General features: G+C 41.5%; 1 protein-coding gene across 16 annotated transcripts in view; it reads right to left on the minus strand.

Moving 5' to 3' along the window:
• RUFY3 (RUN and FYVE domain containing 3) overlaps positions 1-14,082 on the minus strand; it is a 140,827-nt gene that overhangs the window by 111,857 nt on the left and 14,888 nt on the right. For 3 of the 16 annotated variants that reach the window (XM_043971166.1, XM_043971172.1, XM_043971171.1), the window contains exon 1: positions 3,437-3,622. The exons of 10 other annotated variants lie outside the window; for them this stretch is intronic. In XM_043971166.1, the coding sequence (XP_043827101.1) occupies positions 3,437-3,614 (178 nt within the window). In that variant the 5' untranslated portion in view covers positions 3,615-3,622. 3 more of the 16 variants (XM_043971164.1, XM_043971165.1, XM_043971162.1) reach the window with 3 other exon arrangements.

Genomic DNA, 14,082 nt, shown 5'->3' on the forward strand with positions numbered 1-14,082 from the left:
CCATTGCACAAATGACGAAATGGAATCAAGAGGTTCAGTGGAAAGAATGAGAGATCCTGGCTCGGCTACTTACCGCTTGGGCGACCTGGGCAAGTCATCTGACCTTTCTGGGCCTCCGTTTCCCTGTCCGTCAAATGAGGGGAAGTGTCCTTTCCTGGCTCTAAACCCAGAGCCCTAAGACTTCTCCAAGATCACACGTCTAGGAGTATAATTAAGGTTTCACAAATTCCACACCCTCTGCTAACTAAACAAAAACAATTTCCCCCAGATGCATCAATGCAGCCCTGTTCAAATTTGCTCCTACTAATCAATCAACTCTCTGTGCCTGGTTGGGTCCGCTAACATTAACTTTTAAAAACACAAGCCAGGGGGGCGGCTAGGTGGCGCAGTGGATAAAGCACCGGCCCTGGATTCAGGAGTACCTGAGTTCAAATCCGACCTCAGACACTTGACACTTACTAGCTGTGTGACCCTGGGCAAGTCACTTAACCCCCATTGCCCCACAAAAAAACAAAACAAACAAAAAAAAACAAAACACAAGCCAGGACGCCCTCATCCCAGGCCCTGTTCCAACTGCCAGGGCTGAGAACATCCCCACGATTTAGGAATAGCGTTAGGCCAACGAGAAAGGCTAAATAAACCATGCTCCATCCAAAGCCTCTAAGTCCCACTTATCAGATGTCCCTTCTCTATCACATCTGCACCATTTTGGCTATTTGTGTTTTTCCTCATCATCATTTCCCTTCATTTCTCTGTTTTATATGAAATCAAGGCTTCCTTTCCTATATTTAATAAGGCAAAAATTCCAGTTTCCCTATGGTTTATCCTCTTAGGGTACGCCACCCTGCCCTACATGTCATTATCCATTCTCTTCACTTTCTTCTTCATCAGCTACTACTCCTGTAATTCAGAGCTCAGCTATCTGTAGCTGTGACATGTTCTTCTGGTGATGGGGGGTGTTTCCACAGATCTGTCCATGAGAAATCAAACAGTCCCACTGTGAACACATCACCTATATTGACTCTCCAAAATATTTTCCAAAGGCAAACAATGGTCACTAAATAAATAGTATTCTGCAGTAAACATTCAATAATGACAGATGACTGCCTAATGAGCCCCAAATTAGTCAGTCCAGATTGGAGACACTGGAACAAAAAGTCAGCGAGTAATCTGCTGAAAATATAATAAGAACAAACACTCAAAAGAGAGCTGAGTTTTCAGGTCTCCTGAAATACGGTACAGTGATAATGGCCTTGGATTTAGACTTAGAAGTCCTAGGTTCAAATCCTGGCAATGCCCCTACTATTTTAGGCAAATTCACTTCACCTCTGGGCCTCAGTTTCCTTATCTATAAAAATAAGGTTGGTTGACTAGATCAGAATTATCAAACACATGCCTGACAATACTCCTGGGTGTGACCTGAATCAGATTAAAATGTGACTGGGAAAGTTAACAATTTTTTTTTTAATGTAGATAATATAACATTTTAAAACTAAGTCTCCGTGCAGCCTGCAGGGGTCCTTACTTAGGTACCCCCTTAGAAGCCTAAGTTCCTATGACCATGGACTGAGTAGCTGACCTTAGGAAGTCTCTTTAAGTCCCAAATCCTACGACTCAATGAATCTGCAGTTTGTCTAACTCTGTAAAGGTCATCTTGGTCCCTTTCCAAAAGTGCAATTATTTTCCCCCCCAAATCTCTGGATACTGTGGCTACCAAGCGCCCTAGAATTTTGTGGGATTTCAAAGTGGATAATGAACAATTCTGACATTTCTGGGAATAGGACAACCTTCTAAAATACCTACAAGAGCTTAAGATGATGAAGACAGGCTATGCTGACGGCAGCAAGGCACGCGTGGGACAGTGGAGATTATAGTGGTAGAAAAAAATCATCAGGAAAACCAGGGTCAAGTCATCTGACTCAAGAAGTCAGAGTCAACTAAATTTAGGCCTGAATAGGGGAGTAGATGCCAACGTGCATTGGGAGCGGGTGTTTCTTCCCTCTGGGGAATTCTTTACACCAAAAAAAAAAAAAAAATCAAGTCTGTACCGCCCCCCCCCCAATTCCAAAATTAGCCATGACATTTTCCTCAAAAAATGTCGACTAGGGTTTGAAATCTCTTAAAAAAAAACAAAACAAACCCCAGTGTGGAGTAAGTAAGGGAAGGACTCTCTAAGGCTTACCCTCTTCTTACTCTTTGGCCTCGCAGCACTTTATACCAGGAAAGATCAAAATATCAAAGGGAATAATGTTAGAAATGAATTTTCTACTTAGGTCAGCAAATCTTGTTTCCCGGTTTCTATAGTGTTAGGTGTGATTTGTAAGGAGATTAACAAGGGAAATTCAAATCAGTTCTCTACTAGAGGAAGGAGCCTAGGGGGGCAGAATACCTGTTTATAAAGGCTTCCAAAGAATGGGAAACAGGAAGGCAGAGAGGACGGAGAGCTGGCGGAAAGCCAGGAAGCCCTGGCTTTGAGTTCTAGAAGCCATTTAACCCCTCGGTGTTTTAGGGTACTCTCCAATACTTTTAAGTTGCAGAAGGGGTGCCAACCTGCATTGGTATAGGGAGTTTCCCCGTCTGGGAGATACCAATGAAATCTCTAGTCCAGTCCCTATGCCTAGCCTTCCAAAAGTTAGAAGCCCAAATAAACAAACCAGTGGTGACCTCCCACCGGGGGCATTTTTAGCAGAAATTATGGTAACTATATCTGATGAAAGTAAAATTGCTCAGAGGCACCCCATTATTGATCATGATGCACGATCACCTTCATTAATCGACCTTAACACATAAAATCATTGTTTTGTATTTTTTCACTCCATCATCACTATACTTAACCCTCCACAGAAAACTGCTTTCTCATCTAATTAGATCCCATCAGGCAGAGCACTGATTCTGATGTAAAATCTAGGCTATTGATTTAATAGGAATTAAAGGCAGAGTCTCAAAGTCGCCTTTCTAGACTTCTGTTCGCCTCACTCAAGAGTTACCGAGGAGACCGATTGAAATGGAGGCTCCTTCCCCTCCCACCAAGTGTCTGTCCTCTTAATTTATCCTGTGGAAGGCTAGTCTTTGTGGTACTGACACCATACTGGGTCTAGCCCCTCTCTACAAATCTCTGATCGCTAAGTAGCATTTAATATGTGAGATATTTATCAGCGTTGCTCCAGGATGATAAACGTGGATGTTAAAAGCCCTAAACAGGCACCAGCTTAGAAAGAGAAGTCCCACCGGGAAAAGGAAAAACAAAATTCCAGTAAAAAAAAAAAAATGTTAATTACAGGGTGGGGGAGGGGAGTTAGAATGGAAAAAAAAATTCAAATGCGGAAGGTTGAGCTCTTTTTCCTCCGGCTTTTCCCCTCCACACCTCCTTCATCTCTACAACAATGGGGGTGGAGGAGGGTGCTGGGGAGCAGGGGGGCAGGGGCTGGGGCCATACCTTCATGGGTAGGTTCTGGGTCTGGTGTAAGGGAGATGTCATCAAGCTCCCTGAGGCATAGCCACTCTCCATCCATAGACACCCGAAATTTGCAAAGGTAGATGGTCTCCATGGCCGCCTGGGTGATCTTGTCTGTGGTGGGGGTTGGCATATCGGTCGGAGGTGTCAGAGCAGACATGATGACTCAGCTGGGACCACAACACACACAGAGGAAAAATAAAAAATAAAAAAAAAAACCACCCCCCACCAAAAAACTCCCCCAACCAACCGCACCCAAATTGGAAGCTCACTAGAGGAGAGCTTGTAGGTGGAGGGAAGAAAGAAGGATCACCCGGGAGTTTAAGGACAGACAACTGGGGATAAACAACGCCCGCTGGCTGGCTGGCCCCGACCACCGAGCGAAAGAAAAGGATGCTCGTCCCCCCCGCCTGCCTGCCTCCCTCCCGGATCCCGAGGATGGCGGGCCGGGCTCCGATCCCGCTGGGCCGCGGCCCCCCTGGCCGGCTTCAGGAATCTGGCCTCGGCTCGGGACGGAGAAAACCCGCCCCGATGGGTAAGGAGAGGGCGGCCCCCGAAAGGCTCTGGCGTTCCTTCGGCCTCCGAAAAAGAGTCCCGGGCTCTGGGGTCAGGGTGGGCCTCTGCTCCTGGGGGCCCGGGCACCGGGAGTGCGCAGCAGCGGCGGCAGCGGCGGCCGGGCAGCGAGCAAGGGTGTTGACCAAGATGGCTGACTAATGAGCTGGCCTGAAAATCCAGGCTCATGTGACCGGCGGCTGCTCCAAGGCAGGATAAGCGCCTCCCAGGATGCGGGAAGGATGGAGATGCTGATGAGGCAGGATGCTGCTCTCCACCTCCTCCTCCTCCTCCTCCTCCTCCCCCTCCAGGACGGGAGCAGAGGGGGCGGGATTCCAAATATGGAGGGAATCGGGCGGCATCTATTTAAAAACCACAGAGAATGCGCCCGGGGCGAGCTGAGCAGAGTTTCCACTCTCTCCTGCCTATTTCTGTCTCCACTAACTTCCTTTGACCGGCTGCGGCAGAAGAGGCACCCAGAACGAAAGGAAAAAGGAAGGAAAACTCTCTGGGGCATCAGCACCGGCCACTTAAAACCCCCGATCCTTCCCACGTTTAAGAAGAATGACTGAATTCAAGGAACCATCCGAGAAGGGTGGGAGACGCAAGGCCGCAGCAGGGTTCTTGCTAGAAGGCTTCTGAGTTTAAGAAAGAGTATTTTTAGCTAAGATTTGTAAAATGGGTTGTTACTTTTAAGATACTGTTCTATTTCACAGTGGGCATTTGAACCATCCGCTGTTGGAAGGAAAGGGATTTCCAGGCCTTGGGAGGGTCCCATAAATGTGGGTTGTCATTACCCCCACCTACAAGATTAAAGGCTACATACAAGCCAGGCTGGCTAAGACTACCCCCCCAAACCTTGCTGACTGAGGATGCACAATAGGGCCTGCTTTTCTAAGGAACCTTTTTTTCTTTTTCTTTTTTTTTGGTAGGGCAATGAGGGTTAAGTGACTTTTCCAGGGTCACAAAGTACTTTATCCACTGCATCACCTAGCTGCCCCCCTAGGTAGCCTTTTAATTAAATGAAGTTATTACTGTATAAAATAATATACAATTATAGAATATCCCGATAGGGGTAGGGGGGAGAGCTCAGGACACTCAAATCTCTTCCCTTTAACTTACATTATGATTTTGTCTCTCCTAACTTCCTTTTATGAGCTGCCTGAGCCTGCCTTCCTAGAGAAGGCATGGGGAAAAACCCTAGTGCTTTCTTTAGAGGGCATTAAGCAATAGCCCTTTAAAACAGTCCCCATATCCCCCACACTCTACTCACTTTAAGAGGAGGCCTATATTGGGGCAACTAGGTGGTGCAATGGATAGAGCACCCGCCCTGGAGTCAGGAGGACCTGAGTTCAAATCTGAACTCAGACACTTGACACTAGCTGTGTGACCCTTGGGCAAGTCACTTAACCCCAACTGCTTCACCAAAAAAGAGGAGGTATATAGTAGGTATTTAATAAATGTCTACAAACCTTAAAGTGCTATGAGAATTACTATTATCATTTCCCACTTGCAAAGTAGAGGCAAAAGAACAGTGGACAGGGACAGAGAGAGAAGACCAGGGTTCAAAATCTACTATTGCTACTATCTGTGGGACTTTGAATAAGTCAATTACCCAGGCTGAGCATCCCATTCCTCATCTGTGAAAAGACACTGAACTAAATGACCTCGGTGCTCCCAGTAACATCTAAAATGCAAAGTCTAAACTTCAATAGAGCAGGAAAGCCACATTTAAAGAAACCCAGCTGTGAATTCTTATGCAAACTGCAAAACACAAAAACAAAACTGTTTGCCTTGGTTGTTATAGTAGAGCCTTATCCAACTCCTCCTGACCCTATTTGAGGGTTTCCTTGGCAAAGATAGGAGTGGTTTGCTATCTCCTTCTCCAGCTCATTTTACAGATAAGGTAAGTGAGGCAAACAGAGTTAAGGGGTTTTCCCAGGGTCACACAACTAGGAAGTGTCTGAGGCCAGATTTGAACTCAGAAAAAGTGGTCTATCCACCGTGCCACCCAAACCTTTCGCTATCTTTCTCCAAAAAAAAAAAAAAAATATTTATTTATCTACCCCCCCCCTTTTTTTTTTCAGGGCAATGAGGGTTAAGCGACTTGCCCAGGGTCACACAGCTGGTAAGTGTCAAGTGTCTGAGGCTGGATTTGATCTCAGGTCCTCCTGAATCCAAGGCCAGTGCTTTATCCACTATAGCACCACCTAGCTACCCTCCTATCTTTCTTTAAAAACAACAACAAACCACCAAGATCAGGTTTTCAAGCATCTGGGCATGCTTCACTGAGCAGTCTGGTACTTGGCCTAACGAGATGCTAACTATAGTGTTCATAGAGATTCACTTGCAGTCAAATTAAAGGAATAAGAAAGGGGGAAATACATATTTAGGCATTTTTACACACCAGCTTACTTCTCTTAATTTGTAAAATCCTCCTAAAATTCTTAGACATAAAATAAAATTTTATGTTTTGTTTGGAAAATATAAGGGGAATCATTATCATCGTCATTTGACTGAATCTTCTGGGGCTAGAGAGGGCTTTTTTTTAGTGTGTGTGTCTCACACACACACACACACACACACACACACACACACACCCCTCTCTAGCAATCTGCTGAAGCCTATAGACCCCTGAGGACATACCATCTTTAAATGTATGACATGAAATACACAAGATTACAAAGCAAACTAATTATAAACACAGTTGTCAAAATATGTGTACTTATGTGTCTGTGTGTATACATATAGAAATAAGCATACATATACGTATGTATATAGAAAACAAAAAGCAGGGTAGCAATATCAGGTTAAAAACACCTGATCTCAGAGTTTTCAGTCCTACACTGACCCTGGCAGGGAAATAAATGTAGGTGAGACATGGAATCCATAGAAAATCAGTGTCCGTATAAAGGGGAGTTCTCATGATGAATATTGAGGTCCACAAATCCTACTTCCCTCCAAACTTTCCTGAAGTCCTAAACGAAATCACAAGTCGACAAGCATTTAGGAAGCACCCACCAAGTACCAGCCACCATGCGAAGTACTTGGAGATATAAAGAAAAGCCAAAGATGGTCCTGCTCAACAACCTCAGTCTTGTCTTGGCAACGCCCATCTTTTCCGCAAACCAAAATCACACATCTTCAACAAAGGCTCATGAGACTGAGAGCTGGGAGGGACCTTGGAATATATATAATGCAATTCACTCAATTTTCAGGGGTGGAAATTGAGGCCCAGAAAGGTCAAGTTTTTGTTGTTCAGTCATTTTCAGTTGTGTCTGGCTCTCTGTGACCCCATATGGGGGTTTCCTTGGCAAGGATGCTGGAATGTTTTGCCATTTCCTTCTCCAGCTCATTTTATAGGTGAGGAAACTGAGGCAAAATGGGTCAAGTGACTTGCCCAGGGTCATCCAGCTAGTAAGTTTCTGAGGCTGGGTTTGAACTCAGGATGATGACACTTCCTGACTCTAGGTCTGGTATTTCTATCTACTGCACCACGGGGCAGCCTTGAACCCAAGTGCTCTGATTCCAAACTTTCTTCCTAGTATACCAATAGTTCAGATCCCTCTATTTATGAATGGATCCTCCAATTTAAAACAACAACAAAAGTACAGTAGCAATACTTTGGCAATGTGGAAATAGCCACTCTGAATGAATAAAAAGTTTGACTATTTTTAAAAAGGTTTTTAAAAATCTTTTAAGAGTGGCAGAGTTTATTAATTAAGTTGCTTCAAAATGTATATATCTTCAAGATGTATATAACCTTCACAAATGATAGAGAAATACCTTAGATTTAAATTCACTCTACCTTATAAGTAAGTAGGCTTGAAATTTTTACTCCCATTTTTTTTTTTTTTTAGTGAGGCAATTGGGGTTAAGTGACTTGCCCAGGGTCACACAGCTAGTAAGTGTTAAGTGTCTGAGGTCGGATTTGAACTCAGGTACTCCTGACTCCAGGGCCAGTGTTTTATCCACTGCTCCACCTAGCTGCCCCAACTCCCATTTTACCATAGAAAAACCCCTGTATGGAGTTGATAAGAATATTACGACTAGATTGTCCTAAGAATATTGACAGATTTATAAAGTATATTTTGCAAGGTATTTTCTTTTAATAATAACCCATTTTCATATATATATATATGCACACACACACATATATGTGCACATATATATGTGTGTGTGTGTGTGTATAGATACTTGATTAAACCAGTAACTCCAAATAGCTTAGTTAACAGTATAAATTCTTAGTTACAGTACTTCAAAACACATGGTCAGCAGACCAACAGCTTACAAGAAAGATTTTATTAATTTCAACTGTCTGATAGTACACTTTCAATCCTAGAAAGGAGTCATTCATCTTTTACATAAGGATGAGTATGTATTACCCACCCCAATGCTGATGAAAATCCCTCTAGGACTTATTCAATATGCTTTGATGATAGAGGATACATTTACTGTCCTCTAACAGCAGGTCCCTTCCTTTCTTAGCTAGGCTGGTTCTGGGCTAACAGGACCACAGAGACCCCATCACTAGGCCTCTACTCAAAGCCTTTCACACAGGAATCGCCCCTAAAAGACCAAGAGACACCTTCCTACTAGGCGAGGAACACTGAAATGAGAAACTACATAAAACTCAAGTTTGTTTGTTTGTTTTTAAAGCAAGCATTTTTAGTCAAACAGGGAATAATACGGTAACTGTCACTCTTACCTATTTCTTTAAGGCAGAGAGCCATCTTTTCCCAATTTCTTTAAACTAGATTTTCTTTGCTGTGAACTTAGCAAGAGTATTTAAACACACAATACATGGTGTAACACCCAAGTAGCCCGTACTAGAGCTGAAGCTGGAGACCCCTGTCTCCCGAGGCAGGGCCTAGGCGGCACAAGCTTCCACTACTAAATGGATGCCATCCATTTGGAGCCTCTACAAGGGAGGAGCCAGACCAGCTCAGGCCAACACTTAAATGGAGCCACTAGGAGACAGAGGCAGAGGCCAGGGAGGGATTCCTGTGTAAGGCAGAGCACAGCCAAGCTACCCTTAGCACAAATGCCAAAACTTTTGGGAGGCGGCCAAAGCAATCCTTGGGGGAAACAACCTCCCTCTCATCAACAAAACAGAGAGGTAACAAATCACCGATAGGGCTAGCAACCAAAAAGATTAGAAAAGCAACAAATCAAAATCCATAATGAAACACGACATAAAACATTCTGAAACATGAGGAGATAAAACTGGCAACAACAAAAAAAATTAACTTGGTAAGCAAAACTAGGGCCTGTTTAAAAAAGAATAAACAATTAGGCAAGCTGATTAAAGGAGGAAAACCAAATCGCCAATGTCAAAAAATGCCAAAATTTGCAACAAATGAAGAATAAGTAAAGTATTCAAAACTATCTTGCTCAGTATATGTGGGGGCAGCTAGATGGTGCAGTGGATAGAGCACCGGCCCTGGAGTCAGGAGCACCTGAGTTCAAATCCGGCCTCAGACACGTAACACTTACTAGCTGTGTGACCCTGGGCAAGTCACTTAACCCCAATTGCCTCACCCCCAAAAAAAAAAAAAAAAATATATATATATATATATATATATGTGTGTGAAGATAACTGATCAACTAAATTCACAAATATACTGATTACCCAAATTAACAGAGTAAGAAATAGAGAATACAAATAACCTTATTTCAGAAAAGGAAATTCCTGTGGAAAAAACAAAACCCAGGGCCAGATAGATATACAATTCGATTAATTCTATCAAACATTCAAAAACCAACCAATACCAATATTTTAAGATTTGCTTGCAAAAACAGCAAAAGAATCCTATGGAAACTTCTTCTAAGATACAGTATGGCAGCCGAGAAGAGAGGCAAATACATGTAATCCCGGTCCAACTACTGGGGAGACTGAGGCTGGTAAATTTCTTTTGCTCAGGAATTCCAAGCTGCAGAGGGTTATGTGTAGTTCAGAATCAATATGGTGATTTCATATTGAGTTCCTGGCAGGGATTGGGAATGGGGGAGGGGGGCAAGAACCAGTTTGTTTAGGAAGGGGCAAAAAGCCCAGGTCAGAAAGAAAGCAAGTCAAAGTTCCCCTGCCTATCAGTAGCAGTCCTGGGTCCATTAGGATATTGGGAGACCCGGTCTTTAAATATCGCACGCAAACCAGGGAGAAATAAAGAAGAAAAAGACCAATCTCTAATGAATATTGATACAAAAATATTTAGCAAGATGTTAACAAGAGGATAAAATATATTTTATAAGATTATATGTTAAGACCAGGATAGATTTATACACCAGGAATGCAAGGTAAGTTTTATATTAGGAAAACTATAAACATAATATAAAATCACAATTAGATCAATAGAAGCAGAAAAACTTTTGATAAAATATATCAATCTTTTATATAAAAACACTAAAAAAAGTCTACGTATAGAAGTTTCATTCCTTAATTGGTAATAATAATAATAATAGAGCTAGCATTCTCTGTAATGGAGAAATGCTAAAGGTCTTTCCAATAAGGGCAAAGCAAGTGTTTCCACTGTTGACACTATTATTTTGTGTAAGTCTAGAAAAGCTAGCTAATAGCAATAAGACAAGGAAAAGAAACTGATGTCATAACCACAGGGAAAGAGGAAAGACAATTACAGAGTTTATGGCTGACATGGTGATTTACTAAGAGATTTTTAGAGATTTGATTTACAAATTAACCAAAACAGGATTAAAAAAACCCCTACAAATATCAGACTTTCTATAAAATACCAACAAAACCCAAAGAAAGAAATGTCATTCAAAATAACCAGAGAATGTATAAAATGTTAGAGAATTTGGTTAACAGAATGAAAATTATATAAACACAAGTACAAAACGCCCTATAGAAATAAAGACTTAAATTACTAGAGTGTTATTAAGCACTTGTGGTTAGTCAGTGACAATATAATAAAGATGAAAATACTATCCTACTTTCATTCAGTATCATATGGTTTATTTTATAGAGCTAGACAAAATTACAATGAAATTCATCTGGAAGACAAGGTCAAGACTCTTAAGAGAAAACATTAAACAAAGGGAGAGTCCTCTGGACCTAGTGGTACCAAATCTCAAAGTACCTACAAAGCACAATTAATCAAATGATTATTACTATTTGCAAAATAAGAGGTCTATCAATGGAACAAGTCAGCATAGGAGCAGTGTTGGATGGGGTAAGAACTCACTATTCAGCAACAGCTGGGAAAACTTAAAAAATACTCCAGGATAGATAAAGTTTACACCAAGATTTCATAATATATACTGAGATAAGCTCCCAATGGATACATGAGCTAGATATCAAAGGTCACGTAATAAAAATCTGTGGAACAAGGGGAAAAAAAGACCTTTCATAATTATGGATAAGGAAAGAGATCATGACCAGAGAAAGGACAGAAAAGTTCACAGAAAATAAAATGGCCAGTTCTGATTACATAACACAGAAAAGATTTTGCACAAATGAAATTAATAGTTAAAATCAGAAGAGAAACAGTTAACTGGGGAAAATTTTTTCTTTTTTTCTTTTTTTGCGGGGCAATGGGGGTTAAGTGACTTCCCCAGGGTCACACAGCTAGTAAGTGTCAAGTGTCTGAGGCTGGATTTGAACTCAGGTACTCCTAAATCCAGGGCTGGTGCTTTATCCACTGCACCACCTAGCTGCCCCCGGGAAAAATTTTTAAAGAGAAACTTTTTTTGATATGGGTCTGACACCAGACACATAAAGAACTGATTTAAAGATAAAAGCCATTTCCCAGCAGATAAATAATCACAGGCTATAAACAGATAATTCTTAAAATGAGACATTGATGTGATCAAAACCATATAGAAAAGTGCTCCGGATCTCTAATTACTAGAAAAATATAAACTGAAACAAACCCGAAGTTTTATATCACACCTATCAGAATGGCAAAGACATTGGAAAATGATCATTTTTGGAGGGGCTACAGGAAGACCAGTACTCTGGTGCCCCATTTATAGAGCTGTTTACTGGTCCAGCCATTCTGGAAAAATCTGGAACTGTACCCCAAAAGTCACTAAATCATATATACCCTTTGACCAAATGATACCACTACTAGGCCTATGCCCCAAAGAAACCAAAGAAGGAGGGAACAATCTGTGTATACAAAAATATTTACAGCAGCATTTTTTTGTTATAGCAAAGAAATGAATATAAAGCAAGTGTCCCTCAACTGGGGAATGACTGAACAAATTATTACTTATAAATGTATGAAATACAGTTGTGCTGTAGGAAGTGATCGTAGGGATGGGGGTGATTTCAGAGAAACCTGGGAAAACCTGTATGATCTGAGGCAGAATGAAATGAGCAGAACCAGGAGAACAGTATATACAGTAACAGCAACACTGTGTGATGATCAACTATGTTTGATTTAGCTCTTCTTAGCAACACAATGATCCAAGACAAGTCCAAAAGACGCATGATTCCAAATGCTCTCCACATCCAGAGAAAGAACTATGAAGTCCGAATACATATTGAAGCATACTATTTTAACTTTGGGGGCTTTTGGGGGGGGCTTTTTCCTTTAGTTCTATTTCTTCTTTCACAACATGATTAATGAGGAAATATGCTTAATATGATTGCACATGTATAACCTATGTCAGACTGCTTGTCATCAGAGGGGATGGGAAAGAGGAAGAAAAATTTGGAAAGCAAAATCTTATTAAAAAATTAATGTTTAGGGGCGGCTAGGTGGCGCAGTGGATAAAGCACCGGCCCTGGATTCAGGAGTACCTGAGTTCAAATCCGGCCTCAGACACTTAACACTTACTAGCTGTGTGACCCTGGGCAAGTCACTTAACCCCAATTGCCTCACCAAAAAAAAAAAAAATATATATATATATATATGTATATATATATATATATGTGAAGATAACTGATCAACTAAATTCACAAATATACTGATTACCCAAATTAACAGAGTAAGAAATAGAGAATACAAATAACCTTATTTCAGAAAAGGAAATTCCTGTGGAAAAAACAAAACCCAGGGCCAGATAGATATACAATTCAATTAATTCTATCAAACATTCAAAACCCAACCAATACCAATATTTTAAGATTTGCTTGCAAAAACAGCAAAAGAATCCTATGGAAACTTCTTCTAAGATACAGTATGGCAGCCGAGAAGAGAGGCAAATACATGTAATCCCGGTCCAACTACTGGGGAGACCGAGGCTGGTAAATTTCTTTTGCTCAGCCTTAAGTTACAGTGTAGTACTGTTGACATGTTATGAGTATAAGCACATTATAAGAAGATGGGAAATGTCATCCCTCAACATATAGTGCAAATTTCCTTCATCCAAATAAGGGAGTTCTTCCAACTTTAATAGAATAAGAACTTGGGGGCAGCTAGGTAGTGCAAGTAGATAAAGCACAGGCCCTGGATTCAGGAGGACCTGACACTTGACACTTACCAGCTGTGTGACCCTGGGCAAGTCACTTAACCCTCACTGCCCCAGGCAAAAAAAGAACTTGTCAAATATACTCCCTTATCACTTCTATCTCTTAAAATCATTAGCTGGTGTCCAAGGCTCAGCCCCAAAGCCACTTAATGCAAGGGGTCTTTCTTAATCCCTCTAGCTGTTGGTATTCCACTGGCCACCCCCAATTATACTGATTTTATACTCAAATATGGACTTGTCTCCCTGACAGACTGTAAATTCCCTGAGGGCAGGCAGGCCCTGCTCCATTTTTGGCTTCCTATCCCCAGCAGCTGAACAGTGTTGGGCTCATAGTAGGCATTTAACAAATGTCTGTTGCCTAATAAGGCAGAATATAAGAAAATGTTCGCAGAGGAGCACAAGATTATTATCTCATGTACTTTATGTAAGCTGAGGGCTAAGAGTGCCAGCTATTCACACTTTTTTGTTGATGCTTACTCTCCTAGAGCTGGGGTGCATGGTTAAATTCTAGCGCCCAGACTTTTTTATGTAAATAATTTTCCAAAAAAAAAAAAAAGAGGGGGAGGCCCTATTACTGGATATTTATAAAAGAAAAATGCTTAGTATTTCAGAGACAGCACAAAGAGGCTGCATAATCACTG

This window comes from Dromiciops gliroides, chromosome 6 (genome assembly GCF_019393635.1).
Source record: "Dromiciops gliroides isolate mDroGli1 chromosome 6, mDroGli1.pri, whole genome shotgun sequence".
NCBI lineage: Eukaryota > Metazoa > Chordata > Mammalia > Microbiotheria > Microbiotheriidae > Dromiciops > Dromiciops gliroides.